Consider the following 24,049-nt stretch of genomic DNA (forward strand, 5'->3'; position numbering starts at 1 on the left):
TGCTCAGAGTGGCTGTGATGTCCTGGAGTGGTCGTGTGATGTTCAGGATCTTAGCCAGTAGAGTACTGGGTGTATCAATGTCGTCTTCCTTGAATGTGTACGCCACATTTGCCTGAACCTGATTGCTCACATTGCTAAGGTACAACAGAGAGAAAGAGAGAGAGAGGGAGAGAGAGAGAGACAGAGGCAGAGAGAGATAGAGAGAGAGACAGAGGCAGAGAGAGTATATTCATATGTATAGGTTTCAACCACTCTCGTCTGTAAACCTTTCCTATTTGATGTGCATTGCGTCTGAGACAGGAAACAAGTTTGGAATGATATACCTGAATTGGACAGGAGGAAACTTGGTTGGCATTTTACCCAGATGCTTGGAGAGGATATCTTGGAACTGGAATGACATTAAGACACATTGATGCCAGATTAATATTGCTTCTTTAATCATTCCATGATCTCTGTTAACCTTCGGCCCTGTCATTCGAAATGTGTTCCTTATTTCAACGGTGCATATGAGACACCTATTAGTGCTAATTCCCAAGCAGGATTCGATGTGCCACTGCCTTCCTTTGATCTCTACATTGTCTTAGCTTCTCAGTAAGACTAGTTTAAGTCAGCTCCTCAGTTGAAGTCTCACCAGGGCGTTGATGGGGTCCTGGATGTCACCGAACGTCTGGTTGGTCAAATTAGAGCCTTCTGGAACAGTCAGGTTGTCGACGCGGAAGTCCACGGTGATGGCAAAGGCGTTCCCAGTTGTTTCTAGAAAAGGGAGGGGGGATAGAGACAATAACATCAGACTCTGAATGAAAGCCTTCTGGGACCTCCTGGTGCATTAATGACTGAGTCAGTGTGTGCGAGGTGTCTCTGTTCAGTCAGTGTGAACCTATGGAAGACACGCCTTCTGCAGAAGCAGTGAGGATCCCTGACTCACTCTGGTAGGTGATCTTGGTGGCGTTCACTGGGTAGATGACCAGGGCCGTGTAAGGTGCCAGTAGGTCAGTGAAGACTTTGAGTATGGCCGTCTCATTGGGAGCTGGGTTTGAGATGTTGAACTCCAGTCTCAGGACTGCAACGACTGGCCTGACATTGTGAAGACAGAGAGACAGAGAAACATCAACACACTGGAGTCCAGAACCTTCTTTCGCTGGACTATGAAATTCAGGGTTTTGATTTACCTTATGGGAGCTGAAGTTATGGTGACTGTAGTGGGAGCTGCAGTTGTAACTGCTTGACCTATGTTTCCAGACAGAGAACACTGAAGTCAGAGATTGATGTGGTTTTCTATCAGCCCATCTGTGCCATTTCTCGTCAAGAGATCATTGTCAAGCACTACGGAGTTGTATTGCGGAGTAACATTCAGCAGGAAGTTGAAACAACTCATTTTTGATCTATCCTGTCTGGAAATGAGCCCGTCCCTACAGAACCCAGTGCTATAGTACAGTGATAACACTGTGACTGACCGTTAATGCTCAGAGTGGCTGTGATGTCCTGGAGTGGTCGTGTGATGTTCAGGATCTTAGCCAGTAGAGTACTGGGTGTATCAATGTCGTCTTCCTTGAATGTGTACGCCACATTTGCCTGAACCTGATTGCTCACATTGCTAAGGAACAACAGAGAGAGAGAGAGAGAGAGAGAGAGAGAGAGAGAGAGAGAGAGAGAGAGAGAGGGAGAGAGAGAGAGAGACAGAGGCAGAGAGAGTATATTCATATGTATAGGTTTCAACCACTCTCATCTGTAAACCTTTCCTATTTGATGTGCATTGCGTCTGAGACAGGAAACGAGTTTGGAATGATATACCTGAATTGGGCAGGAGGAAACTTGGTTGGCATTTTACCCAGATGCTTGGAGAGGATATCTTGGAACTGGAATGACATTAAGACACATTGATGCCAGATTAATATTGCTTCTTTAATCATTCCATGATCTCTGTTAACCTTCGGCCCTGTCATTCGAAATGTGTTCCTTATTTCAACGGTGCATATGAGACACCTATTAGTGCTAATTCCCAAGCAGGATTCGATGTGCCACTGCCTTCCTTTGATCTCTACATTGTCTTAGCTTCTCAGTAAGACTAGTTTAAGTCAGCTCCTCAGTTGAAGTCTCACCAGGGCGTTGATGGGGTCCTGGATGTCACCGAACGTCTGGTTGGTCAAATTAGAGCCTTCTGGAACAGTCAGGTTGTCGACGCGGAAGTCCACGGTGATGGCAAAGGCGTTCCCAGTTGTTTCTGGAAAAGGGAGGGGGGATAGAGACAATAACATCAGACTCTGAATGAAAGCCTTCTGGGACCTCCTGGTGCATTAATGACTGAGTCAGTGTGTGCGAGGTGTCTCTGTTCAGTCAGTGTGAACCTATGGAAGACACGCCTTCTGCAGAAGCAGTGAGGATCCCTGACTCACTCTGGTAGGTGATCTTGGTGGCGTTCACTGGGTAGATGACCAGGGCCGTGTAAGGTGCCAGTAGGTCAGTGAAGACTTTGAGTATGGCCGTCTCATTGGGAGCTGGGTTTGATATGTTGAACTCCAGTCTCAGGACTGCAACGACTGGCCTGACATTGTGAAGATAGAGAGAAGCAAGACAGATAGTGAAACATATGCAATAAATGAACAGAGCCCTGGAGATCACTTGGCATTAGTGTGCATTGTAATGAAAACATAATTGATGGGAATTATTTTTATCATGTCAAATCAAATCTCAAACTATATCCGAATCTGAATCCGAACCTACAGCTTATCCTGAATAAAATAAAATAAAATAAAATCTCAATCTAAATGTAAGACTGAATAAAATCATCAGTTGTATTTAAATCAAAACAAGTAGCATCTTAATCTGCATGTAATTTTAAAATATACATGTAAATCTGTTTACATTTGCATTACATCAAATCAAATCAAATCTGATATTATCTCATTTTAATTAATATGAATGTATAATTCTATATCAATATGAAATATACACTATACATACATAAATACACTATATCTGAATCTACATCTATATCTGACTCTAAATCTCAATTTAACTCTGCATGATAATTTAACATACATGTCTGCATTAGAGGAATGAGTTTCCTATGACCCACCTGTTGTGTTCTTGGGATGTGGTTGTGCTGGGGATGGGGCTGGTAGTGCTGTCCTTATACGTGGGGGGTGGGGGAGGAAGGTATTTTGTGGGTGCTGGCAATGTAAAGGTGGAGTTTGTGGTAGGCCTCAGTGCAGCTGTGGTATACTGGGTAATGATGCTAGTACCTCTGGTTATGATTGTAGTGGGGGTTGTAGCTTTGGTTGTAGATGTTGATGTAAGTGTGCTTGTTGTCTTTACAGCATTAGAAGTGGTGGTGGGGGATACTGTTGTAGTTGTAATGGTAACAATGGGTGCAGAGGTCATGAGAGCAGTAGATGTGGTTGTGGGAGCTCCATTTGTGGTACTAATAGCTGCACTTGAGGTGGCAGGACTAGTAGCGAGATCTGTAATTGTGTTGGTAGCTGGAACTCCATTTGTAGTACTGGGAGAAGCAGTGGTTGTAGTTGAAGTAGTAATGGGAGATAAAGTTGTAAACATAGACGCTGTAGTTCTAACATTGAGGACTGTAGTTGGAGATACAGCTGTGGTGGTTGAGGGTGCTACAGTTAAAGTAGTAGTGGGAGTTGTACTTGTAGTGGGAGTGGGAGCTGCAGGTCTTGTAAAAGAGGGTGTAGTAGATCTTGTAATTGTTGGGGATGCAGTTGTGGTAATAATGGGAGTGGACATTGAGGTGGTACTGGAAGCTGCAATTGTGGTGGTAGCAGCTGCAGTTATTATAGTAGTGGGATCTACAGCTGTAGTAGATGAAGTTGCAATTGTGGTGGTAGTAGGAGTTATAGTTGTGTTGGTAGTGATAGTGGGAGTTGAAGTTGTGGTGGTAGAGGGAGCGGTTGATTTGGAACTAGTAGGAATTTCAATTGTAGAAGTAAGAGCCACAGTTGTAGTTGTAGTGGAAGCTGCCATTGTGGTTGTAGTGGGAACTGCCCTTGTGGTTGTAGTGGGAACGGTAGCCACTGTAGTTGTTGTAGATGCAGTCATAGTAGGAGGAGCCATAGTGGTGGTGGTAATGGGAACTGCAATTTCAATGGTGGTGGGAGCTGCAGATGATGTTGCCAAAGCTGCAAGTGTGGTTATAGTGGGAGCAGTTGTGGTGGAGGGAGCTGCTGTTGTCGTGGAAGTGTGCACTTCAGTTGTAGTAGTAGTGGGAACTGTAAATGTGGTAGTTGAAGCTCGTAGTGTGGTTGTAATGGGAACTGCAGTTGTGGTTGTAGTGGGAGGTGTTTTGGTTGCAGTTAGATAAATACTTGTGATGGAAGTTGGAATTGCTGATTTAGAGCTACTAGCAATTACACTTGTAGATGTAGGAGTCACAGTTGTAGTAGTTGTGGGAAATGCTTTTGTGTTTGTAGTGGGAGCTGCCACTGTAGTTGTTGTAGATGTGGGAGATGCAGTAGTAGTATTAGGAGCCTTAGTATTGATGGAAGTAGGATCTGCGATTTTAATGGTTGTGGGAGCTTCAGTTGTGGTAATGAATAGTTCAGTTGATGTAGTTCTAGGAACTGTAGTTGTGGTGGTATTGGGAGACGAAATTGTGGTAGTAGTGGGAACTGCCAGTGTGGTTGTAGTTTTAGTTGTATTTATAGCAGTACTGGAAGCAGCTGTGGTGGTCTTGGTAGCTGTAGTTGTGCTAGTGGGGGCAGCAGTATTGGTTGTAGTAGCAGCAATACTTGTGGTGGTAGTGGACGCCACAGTTGTTGTAGTAGGAGCTGGAGTTGTGGTGGTAGTGGAAGCAGCAGTACTGGTTGTAGTAGGAGCAGTAGTTGTGGTGGCAGTGGGAGCCACAGTGATGGTAGTGGAACCAACAGTAGTGGTTGTAGTAGCAGCAATAGTTGTAATGTTAGTTGGAGCTACAATTGAGGTAGTAGGAGTATGAGCTGTGGTGGTATTGGGAGCTGCCATTGTAGTAGTAGAAACAGCAGTAGTGGTTGTAGTAACAGCAGTAGTTGTGGCGGTAGTTGGAGCTGCAAATGTGGTAGTTTGAGCTGCAGTTGTAGTGGGAGCTGGAATGGTACTGGTAGTGGAAGAATCAGTACTGGTTGTAATAGGAGCAGTAGTTGTGGTGGTAGATGGAGCAATAGTTATGGTAATTGGAACAGATGTATTCTTTGCAGTAGGAGCAGTAGTTGTGGTGGTACTTGTAGCAACAGTTGTGGTAGAAGGAGCTAGACTTGTGGTGGTAGAGGGAGCTCCAGTTGTGGTTGTTGGAGCTGGATTTCTGGTGGTAGTTAGAGCTGTAGTGGTTATAGAAGGAGCAGTAGGTTTGTTGGTAGTTAAAGCAACAGTTATGGTAGTGGGAGCAGCAGTATTTTTTGTAGTAGGAGCAGTAGGTGTGGTGGTAGTTGGAGCTACAGTTGTGGTAGTAGGAGCTAGAGATGTGGTGGCAGTGGGAGCTGCAGTCGTGGGAGGAGCAGTAATGGTTGTAGTATGAGCATTATTTGTACTGGTAGTGGAAGGAGCAGTACTGGTTGTAATAGGAGCAGTAGTCGTGGTGGTTGATGGAGCAACACTTGTGGTAGTGGGAGCTGGAGTTGTGGTGGTAGTTCGAGTGGTAGTGGTTGTAGAAGGAGCAGTAGTTTTGGTGGTAGTTAAAGCAACAGTTGTGGTAGTGGGAGCAGAAATATCTTTTGTAGTAGGAGCAGTAGTTGTGGTAATTGGAGGCACAGTTGTGCTAGTAGGAGTTGGAGATGTGGTGGGAGGGGGAGCTGCAATTGTAATAGTTTGAGCTACAGTTGTAGAAGTTGGAGCGGTAGTTGTGGTTGTTGTGGTAGTGGAAGCTGCAGTACTGATTGTCGTAGGAGCAGTAGTTGTGGTGGTAGATGGGGCAACAGTTATGGTAGTGGGAGAAGAGGTATTCTTTTTAGTTGGAGCAGTAGTTGTGGTACTTGTAGCAACAGTTGTGGTAGAAGAAACTGGATTTCTGGTGGTAGTTCGAGCGGTAGTGGTTGTAGAAGGAGCAGTAGTTTTGGTGGTAGTTAAAACAACAGTTGTGGTATTGGGAGCAGAAGTATTTTTTGTATTAGGAGCAGTAGTCATGGTGGTAGTTGGAGCTGTAGTTGTGGGAATAGCATTAATGGTTGTAGTATGAGCATTAGTTGTACTGGAAGTGGATGGAGCAGTACTGGTTATAATAGGAGCAGTAGTTTCAGTGGTAGTTGAAGCACCAGTTGTGGTAGTGGGAGCATAAGTATTTTTTGTATTAGGAGCAGTAGTTGTGGTGGTAGATGGAGCTCCATTTGTGGTAGTTGGAGCTGGAGTTGTGGTGGTAGTTGGAGTGGTAGTGGTTGTAGAAAGAGCAGTAGTTTTGGTGGTAGTTGAAGCTACAGTTGTGGAAGTAGGAGCTGGAATTGTGGTTGTACTGGGATCTACAGTTGTGATAGTGGGAGCTGGAGTTGTGATGGTAGTGGAAGCAGCAGTACTGGTTGTAGTAGGAGCAGTAGTTGTGGTAGTAGTTAAAGCAACAGTTGTGATAGTTGGAGCAGACGTATTTTTTACAGTAGGAGCAGTAGTTGTGGTGGTAGTTGGAGCTACAGTTGTGGTAGTAGGAGTTGGAGATGTGGTGGTAGCAGGAGCTGCAGTTGTGGTTGTAGGTGCTAGAGATGTGGTGGTAGTGGGAGCTGCAGTTGTGATAGTAGCAGTAATGGTTGTAGTATGAGCAGTAGTTGTGGTGGTAGTTGAAGCACCAGTGGTGGTAGTGACAGCAGAGGTATTCTTTGTACTTGGAGCAGTAGTAGTTGTAGAAGGAACAGTAGTGGTGGTGGTAGTGGAAGCTGTAGATGTGGTAGTGGAAACAGCTGTAGTGGTTGTAGTAGCAGCAGTAGTTGTGGCCATAGTTGGAGCTACAGTTGTGGAAGTAGGAGCGGTAATTATGGTTGTAATGGGAGCTTTAGTTGTGGTAGTAGAAGCTGAAGTTGTGGTTGTAGATGGAGCTGCAGTTGTGGTAGTAGGAGCTGAAGTTGTGGTTGTAGATGGAGCTGCAGTTGTGGTAGTTGGAGCTGCTGGTGTGGTGTTAGTGGGAGCTTCAGTTGTAATTGTCGTTGGAGCTGAAGATGTTGTAGTGGGAACAGCAGATCTCATGGTAGTTGGATCTTCAGTTGGTGACACTGTGGATATAATGGGAACTGAAGTTGTGGTGGTAGTGGAAAATGTAGTTATAATACTTGGAGCTGTAGTGGTAGTGGGAACTGAAATTGTGGTGGTAGCTGGAGCTTCAGTTGTGGTTTTAGGTGCTGGAGTTGTGGGGGTCGTGAGAGCTGCAATTGTGCTAGTTTGAGCTGTAGTTGTACTGGTAGTGGAAGAAGCATTACTGGTTGTAATAGGAGCAGTCGTTATGGTGGTAGTTGGAGCATCAATTGTGGTAGTAGGAACTGGAGTTGTGGTGGTAGAGAGAGCTGGAGTTGTGGTTGTTGGAGCTGGAGTTGTGGTCATAGTGGAATCTACAGTTGTGGTAGTTGGAGCTGCAGTTGTAGTATTTGGAGCCGTAGCCGTAGCTGAGGTTTTGGTGGTAGTGGAAGTGGTAGATATGGTTGTTGTGGGAGTTTCAGTTGTGGTACTTGGAGTTGTTGTTGTGGTGGAAGTGGGAGCTTCAGTTGTAATTGTCATTGGACCTGAAGATGTTGTGATAGTGGGAGCAGCAGTTCTGGTGGTAGTGGGATCTTCAGTTGTTGATGTTGTGGGCTTAGTGGGAGATGCAGTGGCGGTGGTAGTTGCAGCTTCCGTTGTGGTAGTGGTAGCTTCTGTTGTAGTAGTGGGAGCTTCAGATGAGGTGGTAGTCATAGTTTCAGTTGTCATGCTGATAGGTGCAGTTGTGGTGTTAGTGTCTGTTTCAGTTATGGTAGTTAGAGGTGCTGTTATGGTGGTAGTTGAAGCTGCAGTTGTGGTGGTAGTGGGAACTTCAGTAGTGGTTGTGTGTGTTTCAGTTGTGGTAGTAAAAGCTGTAGATGTGGTGGTAGTGGGAGCCTTAGTTGTGGTAGTGGAGGTTTCAGTTGTAGTAGTGGAAGTTGCAATTGTAGTGGTATTGGGAGCTTCAGTAGAAGTAGAGGGAGCTGCAGATGTGGTGGTAGTGGGAGCTTCAGTTCTGTTAGTGGAAGTTGCAGGTGTGGAAGTGTCTGCTTCAGTTGTGGTAGTGAAAGCTGCAGTTGCGGTGGTAATGGGACCTTCAGTTGTGATGGTAGTGGGAGCTTCAGTTGTGGTAGTGGAAGCTACAGTGGTAGTGGTAGTGGTAGTTGGAGCATCCATTGTGGTAGTGGAAGCTTGAGTTGTGGTAGTTGAAGGTGCAGTTGTGGCAGTGTGTGCTTCAGTTGTGGAAGTGACAGCTGCAATTGCGGTGGTAGTGGGATCATCCATTGCGGTAGTGGAGGCTTCAGTTGTAGATTTGAGATCTGCAATTGTGGTAGCAATGGAAGCTTCTGTTTCAGTAGTGGCAACTGCAGTTGTGATGGTTCTGGGAGCTTCAGTTGTTATAGTGGGAGCTGCAGTTGTAGAAGTGGAAGGTGCAGTTGTGGGGGTAGTGGGAACTGCAGTTTTAGTGGTAGTGGCAGTTTCAGTAACAGTAGTAGAAGCTGCAGTTCTAGTGGTAGTAGCAGATTCAGTTGTGGTAATGAGAGTTGTGATATTTGGAGCCTCCGTTGTGATAGTGGAAGCGTCATTTGTAGAAGTTGATGCTGCAGATGTGGTAGTGGGAGCTTCAGTTGTGGTGGTAGTTGGAGCTTCCGTTTTGGTAGTGGAGACTTCAGTAGTAGTAGTGAAAACTTCAGTTGAAGTAGTGGGAGCTTCAGTAGTAGTAGTAGAAGTTGCAATTGTAGTGGTAGTAGGGGCTTCAGTTGTGGTAATGGGAGATTCAGTTATGGTAATGGAAGCTACAGTGGTGGTGGTAGTTGGAGCTTCCGTTGTGGTAGTGGAAGCTACAGTTGCAAAAGTTGAAGCTGTAGTTGTGGTAGTAGGTGCTTCTGTTGTGGTAGTGAAAACTGCAGTTGTAGTGGTAGTGGGAGCTTCAGTAGTAGTAGTGGAAGCTTCAGCTATGGAAGTGCGAGCTTCAGTTGTGGTAGTGGAATGTGCAGTTGTAGTTGTAGTGGGAGCTTCAGTAGTAGTTGTGAAAGCTGAAATTGTAGTGGTAGTTGGAGCTTCAGTTGTGGTAATGGGAGATTCAGTGGTGGTGGTAGTTGGAGCTTCCATTGTTGTAGTGGAACCTTCAGTTGTAGTAGTGGAATCTGCAGTTGTAGTGGAAGTGGGAGCTTCAGTTGTAGTAGTGGAAGCTGCAGTGGTGTTGGTAGTTGGAGCTGCCGTTGTCTTAGTGGAAGCTTCAATTGTGGTTGTGGGAGGTGCAGATGTGGTGGTATTGGGAGCTTCTGTTGTGGTAGTGGGAGCCTCAGTTGTAGTAATGTAAGCTGCAGTTGTAGTGGTAGTGGGAGTTTCTGTAGTAGTAATAGAAACTTCAGTTGTGGTAGTGGATGCATCAGTTGAAGCAGTTGAAGCTGAAGATGTGGTAGTGGATGTTTCAGTTGTGGTATTGGGAGCTTCAGTGTTGGTGGTATTTGGAGCTTCCGTTGTGGTAGTGAACGCATCAGTTGTAGTAGTTGTAGCTGAAGTTGTTGTAGGTGCAGATGTGGTGGTACTGTACGCTAACGCTGTGGTAGTGGGAGCTTCAGTAGTAGTAGTGGAAGCTACAACTGTACTGGTAGTAGGCACTTCAGTTGTGGTAGTGGGAGCTTCAGAAGTAGTAGTGGGAGATTCAGTGGTGGTGGTAGCTGGAGCTTCAGTAGTAGTAGTGTAAGCTTCAGTTGTTGTAGTGGAATCTGCAGTTGTAGTGGTAGTTGGAGCTTCAGTAGTAGTTCTGGAAGCTCTAGTTGTGGTAGTGGGAGCTTCAGTTGTGGTAGTTGAAGCTACAGCAGTGGTGGTAGTTGGAGCTGACATTGTGGTAATGGGAGATTCAGTGGTGGTGGTAGTTGGAGCTTCCGTTGTTGTAGTGGAAGCTTCAGTAATAGTAGTGGAAGCTTCAGTTGTAGTAGTGGAATCTGCAGTTGTAGTTGTAGTGGGAGATTCAGTGGTGGTGGTAGTTGGAGCTTCCATGTTTGTAGTGTAAGCTTCAGTAGTAGTAGTGTAAGCTTCAGTTGTTGCAGTGGAATCTGCAGTTGTAGTGGTAGTGGGAGCTTCAGTAGTAGTAGTGGAAGCTCTATTTGTGGTAGTGGGAGCTTCAGTAGTAGTAGTGGGAGCTTCAGTAGTAGTTGTGGAAGCTGAAATTGTAGTGGTAGTGGGAGCTTCAGTTGTGGTAATGGGAGATTCAGTGGTGGTGGAAGTTGGAGCTTCCGTTGTTGTAGTGGAAGCTTCAGTAATAGCAGTGGAAGCTTCAGTTGTAGTAGTGGAATCTGCAGTTGTAGTTGTAGTGGGAGCTTCAGTGGTGGTGGTAGTTGGAGCTTCCATTGTTGTAGTGGAAGCTTCAGCTATGGAAGTGCGAGCTTCAGTTGTGGTAGTGGAATCTGCAGTTGTAGTAGTAGTGGGAGCTTCAGTAGTAGTAGTGGAAGCTGCAACTGTACTGGTAGTAGGCACTTCAGTTGTGGTAGTGGGAGCTTCCGGAGTAGTAGTGGGAGATTCAGTGGTGGTGGTAGTTGGTACTTCCATTGTTGTAGTGGAAGCTTCAGTAGTAGTAGTAGAAGCTGTAGTAGTAGTAGTAGTAGTGGAAGCTATAGTTGTGGTAGTGGGAGCTTCAGTAGTAGTAGTGGAAGCTTCAGTTGTGGTAGTGGTATCTGCAGTTGTAGTGGTAGTGGGAGCTTCAGTAGTAGTAGTGGAGACTTCAGAAATGGAAGTGCGAGCTTCAGTTGTGGTAGTGGAATCTGCAGTTGTAGTGGTAGTGGGAGCTTCAGTAGTAGTTGTGGAAGCTGAAATTGTAGTAGTAGTGTAAGCTTCAGTTGTTGTAGTGGAATCTGCAGTTGTAGTGGAAGTGGGAGTTTCAGTTGTTGTAGTGGAATCTGCAGTTGTAGTGGAAGTGGGAGCTTCAGTTGTAGTAGTGGAAGCTGCAGTGGTGTTGGTAGTTGGAGCTGCAATACTCTTAGTGGAAGCTTCAATTGTGGTTGTGGGAGGTTCAGATGTGGTGGAAGAGGGAACTTCCACTGTTGTAGTGGGTGGTTCAGATGTGGTATTGGGAGCTGCAATTGTAGTGGTAGTAGGGGTTTCTGTAGTAGTAATAGAAACTTCAGTTGTGGTAGTGGATGCATCAGTTGAAGCAGTTGTAGCTGAAGTTGTTGTAGTGGGAGGTGCAGATATGGTGGTACTGTACGCTAACGTTGTGGTAGTGGGAGCTTCAGTAGTAGTAGTGGAAGCTACAACTGTACTGGTAGTAGGCACTTCAGTTGTGGTAGTGGGAGCTTCAGGAGTAGTAGTGGGAGATTCAGTGGTGGTGGTAGTTGGAGCTTCAGTAGTAGAAGTGTAAGCTTCAGTTGTTGTAGTGGAATCTGCAGTTGTAGTGGTAGTTGGAGCTTCAGTAGTAGTTCTGAAAGCTCTAGTTGTGGTAGTGGGAGCTTCAGTTGTGGTAGTTGAAGCTACAGCAGTGGTGGTAGTTGGAGCTGCCATTATGGTGGTGGAAGCTTCAGTTGTAGAAGTTGAAGCTGCAGTTGTAATGGTAGTGGAAGCTTCAGTAGTAGTTGTTGAAGGTGCAATTGTAGTGGTAGTTGGAGCTTCAGTTTTGGTAATGGGAGATTCAGTGGTGGTGGTAGTTGGAGATGCCGTTGTGGTGGTGGAAGCTTCAGTTGTAGTAGTGGGAGATTCAGTGGTGGTGGTAGTTGGAGCTTCCGTTGTTGTAGTGGAAGCTTCAGTAATAGTAGTGGAAGCTTCTGTTGTAGTAATGGAAGCTGCAGTTGTAGTGGTAGTGGGAACTTCAGTAGTAGTGGTGGAAGCTGCAATTGTAGAGGTAGTAGGAGTTTCTGTAGTAGTAATAGAAGCTTCAGTTGTGGTAGTGGATGCATCAGTTGAAGCAGTTGAAACTGAAGATGTGGTAGTGGATGCTTCAGTGTTGGTGGTAGTTGGAGCTTCCATTGTGGTAGTGAACACATCAGTTGTAGTAGTTGTAGCTGAAGTTGTTGTAGTGGGAGCTTCAGTAGTAGTAGTGGAAGCTGCAACTGTACTGGTAGTAGGCGCTTCAGTTGTGGTAGTTGGAGCTTCAGTTGTGCTAGTTGGAGATTCAGTGGTGGTGGTAGTTGGAGCTTCAGTAGTAGAAGTGTAAGCTTCAGTAGTAGTTCTGGAAGCTCTAGTTGTGGTAGTGGGAGATTCAGTTATGGTAGTTGAAGCTACAGCAGTGGTGGTAGTTGGAGCTGCCGTTGTGGTGGTGGAAGCTTCAGTTGTGGTAATGGGAGATTCAGTGGTGGTGGTAGTTGGAGCTTCTGTTGTTATAGTGGAAGCTTCAGTTGTTGCAGTGGAATCTGCAGTTGTAGTGGTAGTGGGAGCTTCAGTAGTAGTAGTGGAAGCTGCAACTGTACTGGTAGTAGGCACTTCAGGAGTAGTAGTGGGAGATTCAGTGGTGGTGGTGGTAGTTGGAGCTGCCGTTGTGGTGGTGGAAGCTTCAGTTGTAGAAGTTGAAGCTGCAGTTGTAATGGTAGTGGAAGCTTCAGTAGTAGTAGTTGAAGGTGCAATTGTAGTGATAGTTGGAGCTTCAGTTGTGGTAATGGGAGATTCAGTGGTGGTGGTAGTTGGAGCTTCCGTTGTTGTAGTGGAAGCTTCAGTAATAGTAGTGGAAGCTTCAGTTGTAGTAATGGAAGCTGCAGTTGTAGTGGTAGTGGGAGCTTCAGTAGTAGTAGTGGAAGCTGCAATTGTAGAGGTAGTAGGAGTTTCTGTAGTAGTAATAGAAGCTTCAGTTGTGGTAGTGGATGCATCAGTTGAAGCCGTTGAAACTGAAGATGTAGTAGTGGATGCTTCAGTGTTGGTGGTAGTTGGAGCTTCCATTGTGGTAGTGAACACATCAGTTGTAGTAGTTGGAGCTGAAGTTGTTGTAGTGGGAGGTGCAGAAGTGGTGGTACTGTACGCTAACGTTGTGGTAGTGGGAGCTTCAGTAGTAGTAGTGGAAGCTGCAACTGTACTGGTAGTAGGCACTTCAGTTGTGGTAGTGGGAGCTTCAGGAGTAGTAGTGGGAGATTCAGTGGTGGTGGTAGTTGGAGCTTCAGTAGTAGAAGTGTAAGCTTCAGTAGTAGTTCTGGAAGCTCTAGTTGTGGTAGTGGGAGCTTCAGTTACGTTAGTTGAAGCTACAGCAGTGGTGGTAGTTGGAGCTGCCGTTGTGGTGGTGGAAGCTTCAGTTGTAGAAGTTGAAGCTGCAGTTGTAATGGTAGTGGAAGCTTCAGTTGTAGTGGTAGTGGGAGCTTCAGTAGTAGTAGTGGAAGCTTCAGCTATGGAAGTGCGAGCTTCAGTTGTAGTAGTGGAATCTGCAGCTGTACTGGTAGTAGGCACTTCAGGAGTAGTAGTGGGAGATTCAGTGGTGGTGGTAGTTGGAGCTTCTGTTGTTATATTGGAAGCTTCTGTAATAGTAGTGGAAGCTTCAGTTGTAGTAGTGGAATCTGCAGTTGTAGTGGTAGTGGGAGCTTCAGTAGTAGTAGTGGAAGCTGCAACTGTACTGGTAGTAGGCACTTCAGGAGTAGTAGTGGGAGATTCAGTGGTGGTGGTGGTAGTTGGAGCTGCCGTTGTGGTGGTGGAAGCTTCAGTTGTAGAAGTTGAAGCTGCAGCTGTAATGGTAGTGGAAGCTTCAGTAGTAGTTGTTGATGGTGCAATTGTAGTGGTAGTTGGAGCTTCAGTTGTGGTAATGGGAGATTCAGTGGTGGTGGTAGTTGGAGCTTCCGTTGTTGTAGTGGAAGCTTCAGTAATAGTAGTGGAAGCTTCAGTTGTAGTAGTGGAAGCTGCAATTGTAGAGGTAGTAGGAGTTTCTGTAGTAGTAATAGAAGCTTCAGTTGTGGTAGTGGATGCATCAGTTGAAGCCGTTGAAACTGAAGATGTAGTAGTGGATGCTTCAGTGTTGGTGGTAGTTGGAGCTTCCATTGTGGTAGTGAACACATCAGTTGTAGTAGTTGGAGCTGAAGTTGTTGTAGTGGGAGGTGCAGAAGTGGTGGTACTGTACGCTAACGTTGTGGTAGTGGGAGCTTCAGTAGTAGTAGTGGAAGCTGCAACTGTACTGGTAGTAGGCACTTCAGTTGTGGTAGTGGGAGCTTCAGGAGTAGTAGTGGGAGATTCAGTGGTGGTGGTAGTTGGAGCTTCCATTGTTGTAGTGGAAGCTTCAGTAGTAGTAGTGTAAGCTTCAGTTGTTGCAGTGGAATCTGCAGTTGTAGTGGTAGTGGGAGCTTCAGTAGTAGTAGTGGAAGCTGCAACTGTACTGGTAGTAGGCACTTCAGTTGTGGTAGTGGGAGCTTCAGGAGTAGTAGTTGGAGATTCAGTGGTGGTGGTAGTTGGAGCTTCAGTAGTAGAAGTGTAAGCTTCAGTAGTAGTTCTGGAAGCTCTAGTTGTGGTAGTGGGAGCTTCAGTTACGGTAGTTGAAGCTACAGCAGTGGTGGTAGTTGGAGCTGCCGTTGTGGTGGTGGAAGCTTCAGTTGTAGAAGTTGAAGCTGCAGTTGTAATGGTAGTGGAAGCTTCAGTTGTAGTGGTAGTGGGAGCTTCAGTAGTAGTAGTGGAAGCTTCAGCTATGGAAGTGCGAGCTTCAGTTGTAGTAGTGGAATCTGCAGCTGTACTGGTAGTAGGCACTTCAGGAGTAGTAGTGGGAGATTCAGTGGTGGTGGTGGTAGTTGGAGCTGCCGTTGTGGTGGTGGAAGCTTCAGTTGTAGAAGTTGAAGCTGCAGCTGTAATGGTAGTGGAAGCTTCAGTAGTAGTTGTTGATGGTGCAATTGTAGTGGTAGTTGGAGCTTCAGTTGTGGTAATGGGAGATTCAGTGGTGGTGGTAGTTGGAGCTTCTGTTGTTATAGTGGAAGCTTCTGTAATAGTTGTGAAAGCTTCAGTTGTAGTAGTGGAATCTGCAGTTGTAGTGGTAGTGGGAGCTTCAGTAGTAGTAGTGGAAGCTGCAACTGTACTGGTAGTAGGCACTTCAGGAGTAGTAGTGGGAGATTCAGTGGTGGTGGTGGTAGTTGGAGCTGCCGTTGTGGTGGTGGAAGCTTCAGTTGTAGAAGTTGAAGCTGCAGTTGTAATGGTAGTGGAAGCTTCAGTAGTAGTTGTTGATGGTGCAATTGTCGTGGTAGTTGGAGCTTCAGTTGTGGTAATGGGAGATTCAGTGGTGGTGGTAGTTGGAGCTTCCGTTGTTGTAGTGGAAGCTTCAGTAATAGTAGTGGAAGCATCAGTTGTTGTAGTGGAATCTGCAGTTGTAGTGGAAGTGGGAGCTTCAGTTGTAGTAGTGGAAGCTGCAGTGGTGTTGGTAGTTGGAGCTGCCGTTGTCTTAGTGGAAGCTTCAATTGTGGTTGTGGGAGGTTCAGATGTTGTGGAAGAGGGAACTTCCATTGTTGTAGTGGGTGGTTCAGATGTGGTGGTATTGGGAGCTTCCGTTGTGGTAGTGGGAGCCTCAGTTGTAGTAATGGAAGCTGCAGTTTTAGTGGGAGCTTCAGTAGTAGTAGTGGAAGCTGCAACTGTACTGGTAGTAGGCACTTCAGTTGTGGTAGTGGGAGCTTCAGGAGTAGTAGTGTAAGCTTCAGTTGTTGTAGTGGAATCTGCAGTTGTAGTGGTAGTTGGAGCTTCAGTAGTAGTTCTGGAAGGTCTAGTTGTGGTAGTGGGAGCTTCAGTTATGGTAGTTGAAGATACAGCAGTGGTGGTAGTTGGAGCTGCTGTTGTGGTAATGGGAGATTCAGTGGTGGTGGTAGTTGGAGCTTCCGTTGTGGTAATGGGAGATTCAGTGGTGGTGGTAGTTGGAGCTTCCGTTGTTGTAATGGAAGCTTCAGTAATAGTAGTGGAAGCTTCAGTTGTAGTAGTGGAATCTGCAGTTGTAGTGGTAGTGGGAGCTTCAGTAGTAGTGGAAGCTGGAACTGCACTGGTAGTAGGCACTTCAGTTGTGGTAGTGGGAGCTTCAGGAGTAGTAGTGGAAGCTTCAGCTATGGAAGTGCGAGCTTCAGTTGTAGTAGTGGAATCTGCAGCTGTACTGGTAGTAGGCACTTCAGGAGTAGTAGTGGGAGATTCAGTGGTGGTGGTAGTTGGAGCTGCCGTTGTGGTGGTGGAAGCTTCAGTTGTAGTAGTTGAAGTTGCAATTGTAGTGATAGTTGGAGCTTCAGTTGTGGTAATGGGAGATTCAGTGGTGGTGGTAGTTGGAGCTTCCGTTGTTGTAGTGGAAGCTTCAGTAATAGTAGTGGAAGCTTCTGTTGTAGTAATGGAAGCTGCAGTTGTAGTGGTAGTGGGAGCTTCAGTAGTAGTAGTGGAAGCTGCAATTGTAGTGGTAGTAGGAGTTTCTGTAGTTGTAATAGAAGCTTCAGTTGTGGTAGTGGATGCATCAGTTGAAGCAGTTGAAACTGAAGATGTGGTAGTGGATCCTTCAGTTGTGGTATTGGGAGCTTCAGTGTTGGTGGTAGTTGGAGCTTCCGTTGTGGTAGTGAACGCATCAGTTGTAGTAGTTGTAGCTGAAGTTGTTGTAGTGGGAGGTGCAGATGTGGTGGTACTGTATGCTAACGTTGTGGTAGTGGGAGCTTCAGTAGTAGTAGTGGGAGATTCAGTGGTGGTGGTAGTGGGAGCTTCAGTTATGGTAGTTGAAGCTACAGCAGTGGTGGTAGTTGGAGCTGCCGTTGTGGTGGTGGAAGCTTCAGTTGTAGAAGTTGAAGCTGCAGTTGTAATGGTAGTGGAAGCTTCAGTAGTAGTAGTTGAAGGTGCAATTGTAGTGGTAGTTGGAGCTTCAGTTGTGGTAATGGGAGATTCAGTGGTGGTGGTAGTTGGAGCTTCTGTTGTTGTAGTGGAAGCTACTGTAATAGTAGTGGAAGCTTCAGTTGTTGCAGTGGAATCTGCAGTTGTAGTGGTAGTGGGAGCTTCAGTAGTAGTGGAAGCTGGAACTGCACTGGTAGTAGGCACTTCAGTTGTGGTAGTGGGAGCTTCAGGAGTAGTAGTGGAAGCTTCAGCTATGGAAGTGCGAGCTTCAGTTGTAGTAGTGGAATCTGCAGCTGTACTGGTAGTAGGCACTTCAGGAGTAGTAGTGGGAGATTCAGTGGTGGTGGTAGTTGGAGCTGCCGTTGTGGTGGTGGAAGCTTCAGTTGTAGTAGTTGAAGTTGCAATTGTAGTGATAGTTGGAGCTTCAGTTGTGGTAATGGGAGATTCAGTGGTGGTGGTAGTTGGAGCTTCCGTTGTTGTAGTGGAAGCTTCAGTAATAGTAGTGGAAGCTTCTGTTGTAGTAATGGAAGCTGCAATTGTAGTGGTAGTAGGAGTTTCTGTAGTTGTAATAGAAACTTCAGTTGTGGTAGTGGATGCATCAGTTGAAGCAGTTGAAACTGAAGATGTGGTAGTGGATCCTTCAGTTGTGGTATTGGGAGCTTCAGTGTTGGTGGTAGTTGGAGCTTCCGTTGTGGTAGTGAACACATCAGTTGTAGTAGTTGTAGCTGAAGTTGTTGTAGTGGGAGGTGCAGATGTGGTGGTACTGTATGCTAACGTTGTGGTAGTGGGAGCTTCAGTAGTAGTAGTGGAAGCTGCAACTGTACTGGTAGTAGGCACTTCAGTTGTGGTAGTGGGAGCTTCAGGAGAAGTAGTGGGAGATTCAGTGGTGGTGGTAGTGGGAGCTTCAGTTATGGTAGTTGAAGCTACAGCAGTGGTGGTAGTTGGAGCTGCCGTTGTGGTGGTGGAAGCTTCAGTTGTAGAAGTTGAAGCTGCAGTTGTAATGGTAGTGGAAGCTTCAGTAGTAGTTGAAGGTGCAATTGTAGTGGTAGTTGGAGCTTCAGTTGTGGTAATGGGAGATTCAGTGGTGGTGGTAGTTGGAGCTTCTGTTGTTGTAGTGGAAGCTTCTGTAATAGTAGTGGAAGCTTCAGTTGTTGCAGTGGAATCTGCAGTTGTAGTGGTAGTGGGAGCTTCAGTAGTAGTAGTGGAAGCTGCAACTCTACTGGTAGTAGGCACTTCAGGAGTAGTAGTGGGAGATTCAGTGGTGGTGGTGGTAGTTGGAGCTGCCGTTTTGGTGGTGGAAGCTTCAATAGTAGTAGTGTAAGCTTCAGTTGTTGTAGTGGAATCTGCAGTTGTAGTGGAAGTGGGAGCTTCAGTAGTAGTAGTAGTTGAAGCTTCAGCTATGGAAGTGCGAGCTTCAGTTGTGGTAGTGGAATCTGCAGTTGTAGTTGTAGTGGGAGCTTCAGTAGTAGTTGTGGAAGCTGAAATTGTAGTAGTAGTGTAAGCTTCGGTTGTGGTAGTGGAATCTGCAGTGGTAGTAGAAGCTTCAGTAGAATTAGTGGAAGCTTCAGTCATTGTGGAAGTTGGAGCTTCTGTTGTGGTAGTGGAAACATCAGTTGAAGTAGTTGAAGCTGCAGATGCAGTAGTTGGTACTTCAGTTTTGGTAGTGGATGATTCAGCTGTAGTTGTGGATTCTGCAGTAATGGTAGTGGGAGCTTTAGTAGTAGTAGTGGAAGCTGAAATTGTAGTGGTAATAAGAGCTTCAGTTGTGGTGGTAGTTGGAACTTCCGTTGTGGTAGTGGAAGCATCAGTTGAAATATTTGAAGCTGCAGATGTGGTAGTGAGTGCTTCAGTTGTGGTAGTGGAAGCTGCAGTGGTAGTAGAAGCTTCAGTAGAATTAGTGGAAGCTATTGTGGTAGTTGGAGCTTCCATTGTGGTAGTGAACGCTTCAGTTGTAGTAGTTACAGTTGCAGTTGTTGTAGTGGGAGGTGCAGATGTGGTGGTAGTGGAAGCTTCCGTTGTGGTAATGAAAACTGCAGTTGTGGTGGTAGTCAGAGCTTCAGTTGTGGTGGTAGTGGTAACTTCAGTTGTAGTAGTGGAATCTGCAGTTGTAGTGGTTGTGGGAGGTTCAGTATTAGTAGTGTAAGCTTCAGTTGTGGTAGTGGGAGCTTCCTTTGTGGTATTGGACTCTTCAGTTGTGGTTGTAGAAGCTGCAGTTGTATTAGAGGAAGCTGTGATTGTTGTATTAATAGGAGCTTCAGTTGTGGTAACAGGAGCTTCAGTTCTGGTAGTGTAAACTGCAGTGGTGTTGGTAGTTGGAGCTTCCGCTGTGGTAGTGAAAGCTTCAGTTGTGGTGATAGTGGCAGCTTCAGTTGTGGTTGTAGTAGTGGAAGTTGAAATTGTAGTTGTAATAGGAGCTTCAGTGTTGGTGGTAGTTGGAGCTTCCGTTGTGGTAGTGGATACTTCAGTTGTAGTAGAGGAATCTGCAGTTGTAGTGGTAGTGGGAGCTTCAGGAGAAGTAGTGGAAGCTTCAGTTGTGGTGGTAGTTGAAGCTGCAGTTGTAGTAATGGGTGTTTCAGTTGTGGTAGTTGTATCTTCATGTGCTTTTGTTGGAGTTTCAGTTGTGGTCGTAATTGTAGTAACAGTTGTTGTTGGAGCTTCAATTGCGATAATAGTGGGAGGTTCAGTTACTGTTGGAGCTTCAGTTGTAGTTGTTGTAACTTCAGTTTTTGCATCTTCAGCTGTGGTGGTGGTTGCATCTGCAGCTATTGTATTTTTTGTTTGTGATGTTCTATACAGATTGAAAAGGATTTAAATATATTTTTTCAGATAATGGGATGTAAGAACTGTAGCAGATGTTTACATTTTTAGTTTCTTTCATTTTACTTATCTTACATCTAGATATATCTTTTGTGGTATTAAAGATGCATCTTAATATCTACAGTTTGCCTGTTTCCACAATTGTTCTTGGGAATTCTGGGAATTCAGCACAAAACTCTTTCTCAAAAGTTTACTCTTTTATACAGTCATTCAAAGAATACATTAGAGGCCATATAGACCTCCCTTTACTAGTTCCCTAAAGTAACCCCTTAAGATGGGTTTGTGACACAGTCTTGTTCTCATATTGGCCACAGATAAAATATGATAAGATAAGATCCCCAAAGGGGAAATTATATTGCACCAGACCAATGCATACAACACAATAAATACTACATAAAAACACAAAAATACACAATCTAAGTGTTCATATTAAAAAGCTTCATAACATGTGGTTATAATCAGTATGTTGCTGACAAAGATAAGAATTTTAGTACTTACGTTTTTGGAATTTTGTCACAAACAATGGCTGTAAAGAAAAGAGATAATCCACAATTTATGTGTAGTTAATAGGGGGGGATATGGAGAACACAGAATCAGTCAAGATAAACACAGTCAGGGAGATAAACATCCACAGAAATAAAATGGGACCATGAAAATTGGTCCCCATGACAATTTGCCCCCACTACAATTCTTCACTGCGGTAACGAATTCAAAGTAAAATATTTCGTTATCAAGAAAAAAAGTTGAAAGAAAAATGGATGTTGAGATCAAAAATAGAACAATCAAAATCAAAATAGAAATTGTAAACAAAAATAATGATATCAAAAGCAAAACAAAAAAAACACTGGAGTCTCACTGCCTTTGGCTACGATACCGGGATCTTGGCTTTCGCCGCCGGCTTCTTTGCTTTCTCTTTTTTTTTCGTTTATGAGTTTTGGCACAGTTTTGGGGTGAGGGCGGGGCTTACAGGGAGGCGTAGAACAGGGGTGTCAAACTCAAGGCCCGCGGGCTGAATACGGCCCCCCAATGGTTTTAATCTGGCCCCTGCAAAGGTGGTGTATCATTAAGTAATTAGGCCCGCGACAGCTTGTGAATTAGGAAATTGTGTGTGAAAACTACGGTTCCCATCAGCCATTGCGAGTGTCATTGGCACGAGGTAGGGATTTAACAGCCAATCACAGGCTGAGTTACTGTCCACGTGCTGTTCTTTCTGTCATCTGCAATAAACTCAACTCAAAATGTCCAAGAAAAGAAAAATCAACAAGGAAGGTAGAGTGTTTCAGGAAAGCTGGGAGTGGGAATATGTGTTTGTGGAGCAGAGTTTAAAACCTGTATCCTCGTTTGTGAGGAGAGTTTAGCCGGGATGAAAGAATTCAATATACGGCGGCACTACGAGACTAAACACAGAGAGAAGTACTGAGGCTGCACAAAGTGGCTGAATTAAAAACAAACTACAGCAAACCATGTGTAGCAGGTGGCTACAATTTAAGACTAATAGGGTTTCTCAGTTTGATGCATTGTTTCCTAATTTCAATCGGTGTCCTAATTGACTAATTGTCAAGTTATTGCTACTTAAACTTGCTGTTATTTTAAGCGAGAGATGCTGTTTCACAGACACAGACCAGTCTAGCAGTGCTGGTTTGTGCTGTTGCTGGTAAACCTGGCTGCATCGCCTAAGTATTCTATTATATTTTGTTAAATCACATCTATACTGGTACCTAATGTCTATTTATAAGGCAAGACTGGGTGGCGCATCTCGCATCCTGGCTGTGGTTACCCGAGGTCAATGTTTTTTATTCTCTTTAGTGATGTAAAGCAGTTGCATTTGAGATCTGAATGTATTCAATTGTTAATTGATGCTCGCTAAAACAAATGCAATCGCTGATTTCACACTATTGGGTTGTTTCTATTATTGGTTTTGTTTTTTAGTTTGCGATATTTTGGTTCGTTGTTCTTTTGTATTTGTACTGGTGTTTGGTCTCACGTGTGGTTATATTGTACGGTTTTTACTGTGATTCGTTTGCTCTGTTTAAACTCCTATTTTCAATTATTCTTTTGGTTTGATTATGATTGCTGCTCGCTGCGCAATTACAAAAGGAGAACTTGCTTGCTCTTATCAAGACCTTTGGAGATGACGCAGTATGCAAGTCGTTTTTAATTGATCCAGTCCTCATCAATGACACACTTAGCCGCAGTTCAGTCCCATTGGCGCTGCAGTTTTAGCCCTTATTACAGCGCCGGTGTTCTGACAAACTGAGCTTCCCTATCAGGATGAGCTGCCCGGTATCTGAAAACAATGGGCTACCAGCTGGAATGAGCTGCCCTGACTGAAAACATTAAGCAGCTCATCCCGTCACACATAAAGGACCTGTCTGAATGGGCTACCAGCTATATTTTAACACTTAAAATCCGAGGTAGCTCATCCTGTTGAACAGAAGGGACCTGTCAGAATGGGCTACCACCTGTTTTTCAACACTACTGTATTAGAAGCTTTCAAACCCTGTGTAGCTCATCCTGTCATCTAGGCGTAAATAGCAAATTGGTCACTATGAAATAACACGACCAAAATCATTTTAAATGTACATACTTATTACCAACAGATTTATGGGCATGTTCACTGCGCACACGTACTCTCGCTAGGCAGCTCAGTTTGTCAGAACACCTGTACCACAGAGCGCCTGCACGCAGGTCCTCTCAGTGTGTGAAGCGCAGACCTGTGCGGACAGCTGTGTCACTGATGACACATCCCCCAGACATCACAACGACATGATCGCTTCAGCACAACACATTACACCGGACATTGACAAGATAGTCTAACGAAAAAAGTGTCAGGTGACCTAAACAAACGAACCCCCCCAGAGCAGCAATTAGGTCAGATGTGTGTTTTGAATAATTGTAAGTGTTAAAGAAAATAAGTATAATTCTAACTTTTAAATTGAGTGTTGCCAATTTTTCAATTGACGGTGAATTATAAATAGTGACGAGCAAATATTTATGCGGCCCTCGAAAGAAACATGAAATGATCATATGGCCCATGGTAAAATTGAGTTTGACACCCCTGGCGTAGAACATAGGTCTCCATTGGTCCACTAGGTTTGATTGACTGTTCTTCCTAATCCAGTCAGTGTGCAGGGTGGGATGGCCTGTGTTGGATGTTACGGTTTTCAGGTGATTGCTGTGTGAGATGGTAATTGATTGTCATGGTTTCAACAGCACCGCCGATTCTATATCCCCACACTGGATCGCACCGCCTTCTTCAAAATGTCCTCCCCCAGATACAGCACTGAAACAAAACATAGGTTATCTTTCAAGTCGGAAGCACAGCTCAAGGGGGAGGGGTTTCTGCGCACTGCCGTAGGAACCTGATCAAAAAGTCACTCTATCAAATCTGCCATTGGCCCCTGCGCTCGTCACTCAGAACAGGTCCTTTCCCACATCCTGTTCCATAAAACGTGATGTCGGCACAGGTTCGTCCTCTTTTGCCACTTCGCCTGGACCCGAGAACGTGAGCTCTCTGTGTCTTGTCTGTGCATTAGACATTATTATTGTTCACAATAATAATTATTATTGTTCGGTTGGTTGGCTTCACAGCTGTGCTGTCACCACCGTTTACTTCCGTGTCTATTTGTATTGTTTAGCTATTGTTTGCGTGTATATAAATGTTGCCGGGTGGAGACGCACTTACAGCTGTGGGCCCGCTAGGTGCTCCACTTGTTGCAGAGGCGTTTCAGTTGTTGTGTGCCCCCGGTGCAAACACTGACCGGCGCCTTTGCTGCACGTTTCCCTGTGCACGCGTGTGTGCTCTCAGCACTTGGCGATGAGCTCCTCTCGCCCCCACCACTGTGCTGCTTGTGGCCAGCGCACCTTGCCCGCCTGGAGTGGGGAAGTCTGGGCACCGACAGCAGTCACTATTTGGCTGCAACTTCCGGGTCCGCTACGGCACGCCCGGAAGTGACGGGGGACATCTGGGTACTGGATCTCCACCTCTCCCTGAGCAACGCCCCCGGGCTCCCTCCCCCTCTTCGGCGTCGTCCTGTTCCTGGCCGCGCAGGCAGCATAGGCAGCGCAACAGGTGCCGCCCCCCCACATCATGACGCTCCAGCCGGCTCACACTGCGCCAGTGGAGACTGAGGGGAGTCTGTCTGCCCCAACCCAGGATGAGGGCAGTGGATGGGCCACCTGGGAGGAAGACAGAGGCGGAGCTCATGGAGGAGGAGTTGGTCGCTCCCACCCCTTCTCCTTTGAGTGTGGACACCCCTCCTGCTCCCACGGGACAGGACAGGGAGTTCTGGGTAGTCATCCAGAGGGCTGTGGAGTCTCTCCAGCTCAACTGGCCCTCTGACCCTGTCCTCCAGATTTGAAAGGG

At 45.6% G+C, this 24,049-nt stretch overlaps 2 protein-coding genes across 2 annotated transcripts; both read right to left on the reverse strand.

Moving 5' to 3' along the window:
* Window positions 1-7,339: 7,339 nt before the first annotated feature.
* On the reverse strand, window positions 7,340-13,040 carry LOC136765026 (mucin-2-like). The gene is made up of 4 exons (XM_066719502.1): window positions 10,608-13,040; window positions 9,750-10,136; window positions 8,740-9,284; window positions 7,340-7,360 (listed from the first exon to the last, which is right to left on the reverse strand). Exons 1-4 carry the CDS (start codon window positions 13,003-13,005, stop codon window positions 7,340-7,342), a joined length of 3,351 nt encoding a protein of 1,116 aa, XP_066575599.1. The 5' UTR covers window positions 13,006-13,040.
* A 200-nt stretch (window positions 13,041-13,240) lies between these two features.
* LOC136765027 (mucin-2-like) lies at window positions 13,241-23,772 on the reverse strand. The gene is made up of 4 exons (XM_066719503.1): window positions 23,622-23,772; window positions 15,657-17,921; window positions 13,504-14,645; window positions 13,241-13,261 (listed from the first exon to the last, which is right to left on the reverse strand). Exons 1-4 carry the CDS (start codon window positions 23,770-23,772, stop codon window positions 13,241-13,243), a joined length of 3,579 nt encoding a protein of 1,192 aa, XP_066575600.1.
* Between the last annotated feature and the right edge of the window lie 277 nt (window positions 23,773-24,049).

Source organism: Amia ocellicauda, chromosome 12 (genome assembly GCF_036373705.1).
Source record: "Amia ocellicauda isolate fAmiCal2 chromosome 12, fAmiCal2.hap1, whole genome shotgun sequence".
NCBI classification, from domain to species: domain Eukaryota; kingdom Metazoa; phylum Chordata; class Actinopteri; order Amiiformes; family Amiidae; genus Amia; species Amia ocellicauda.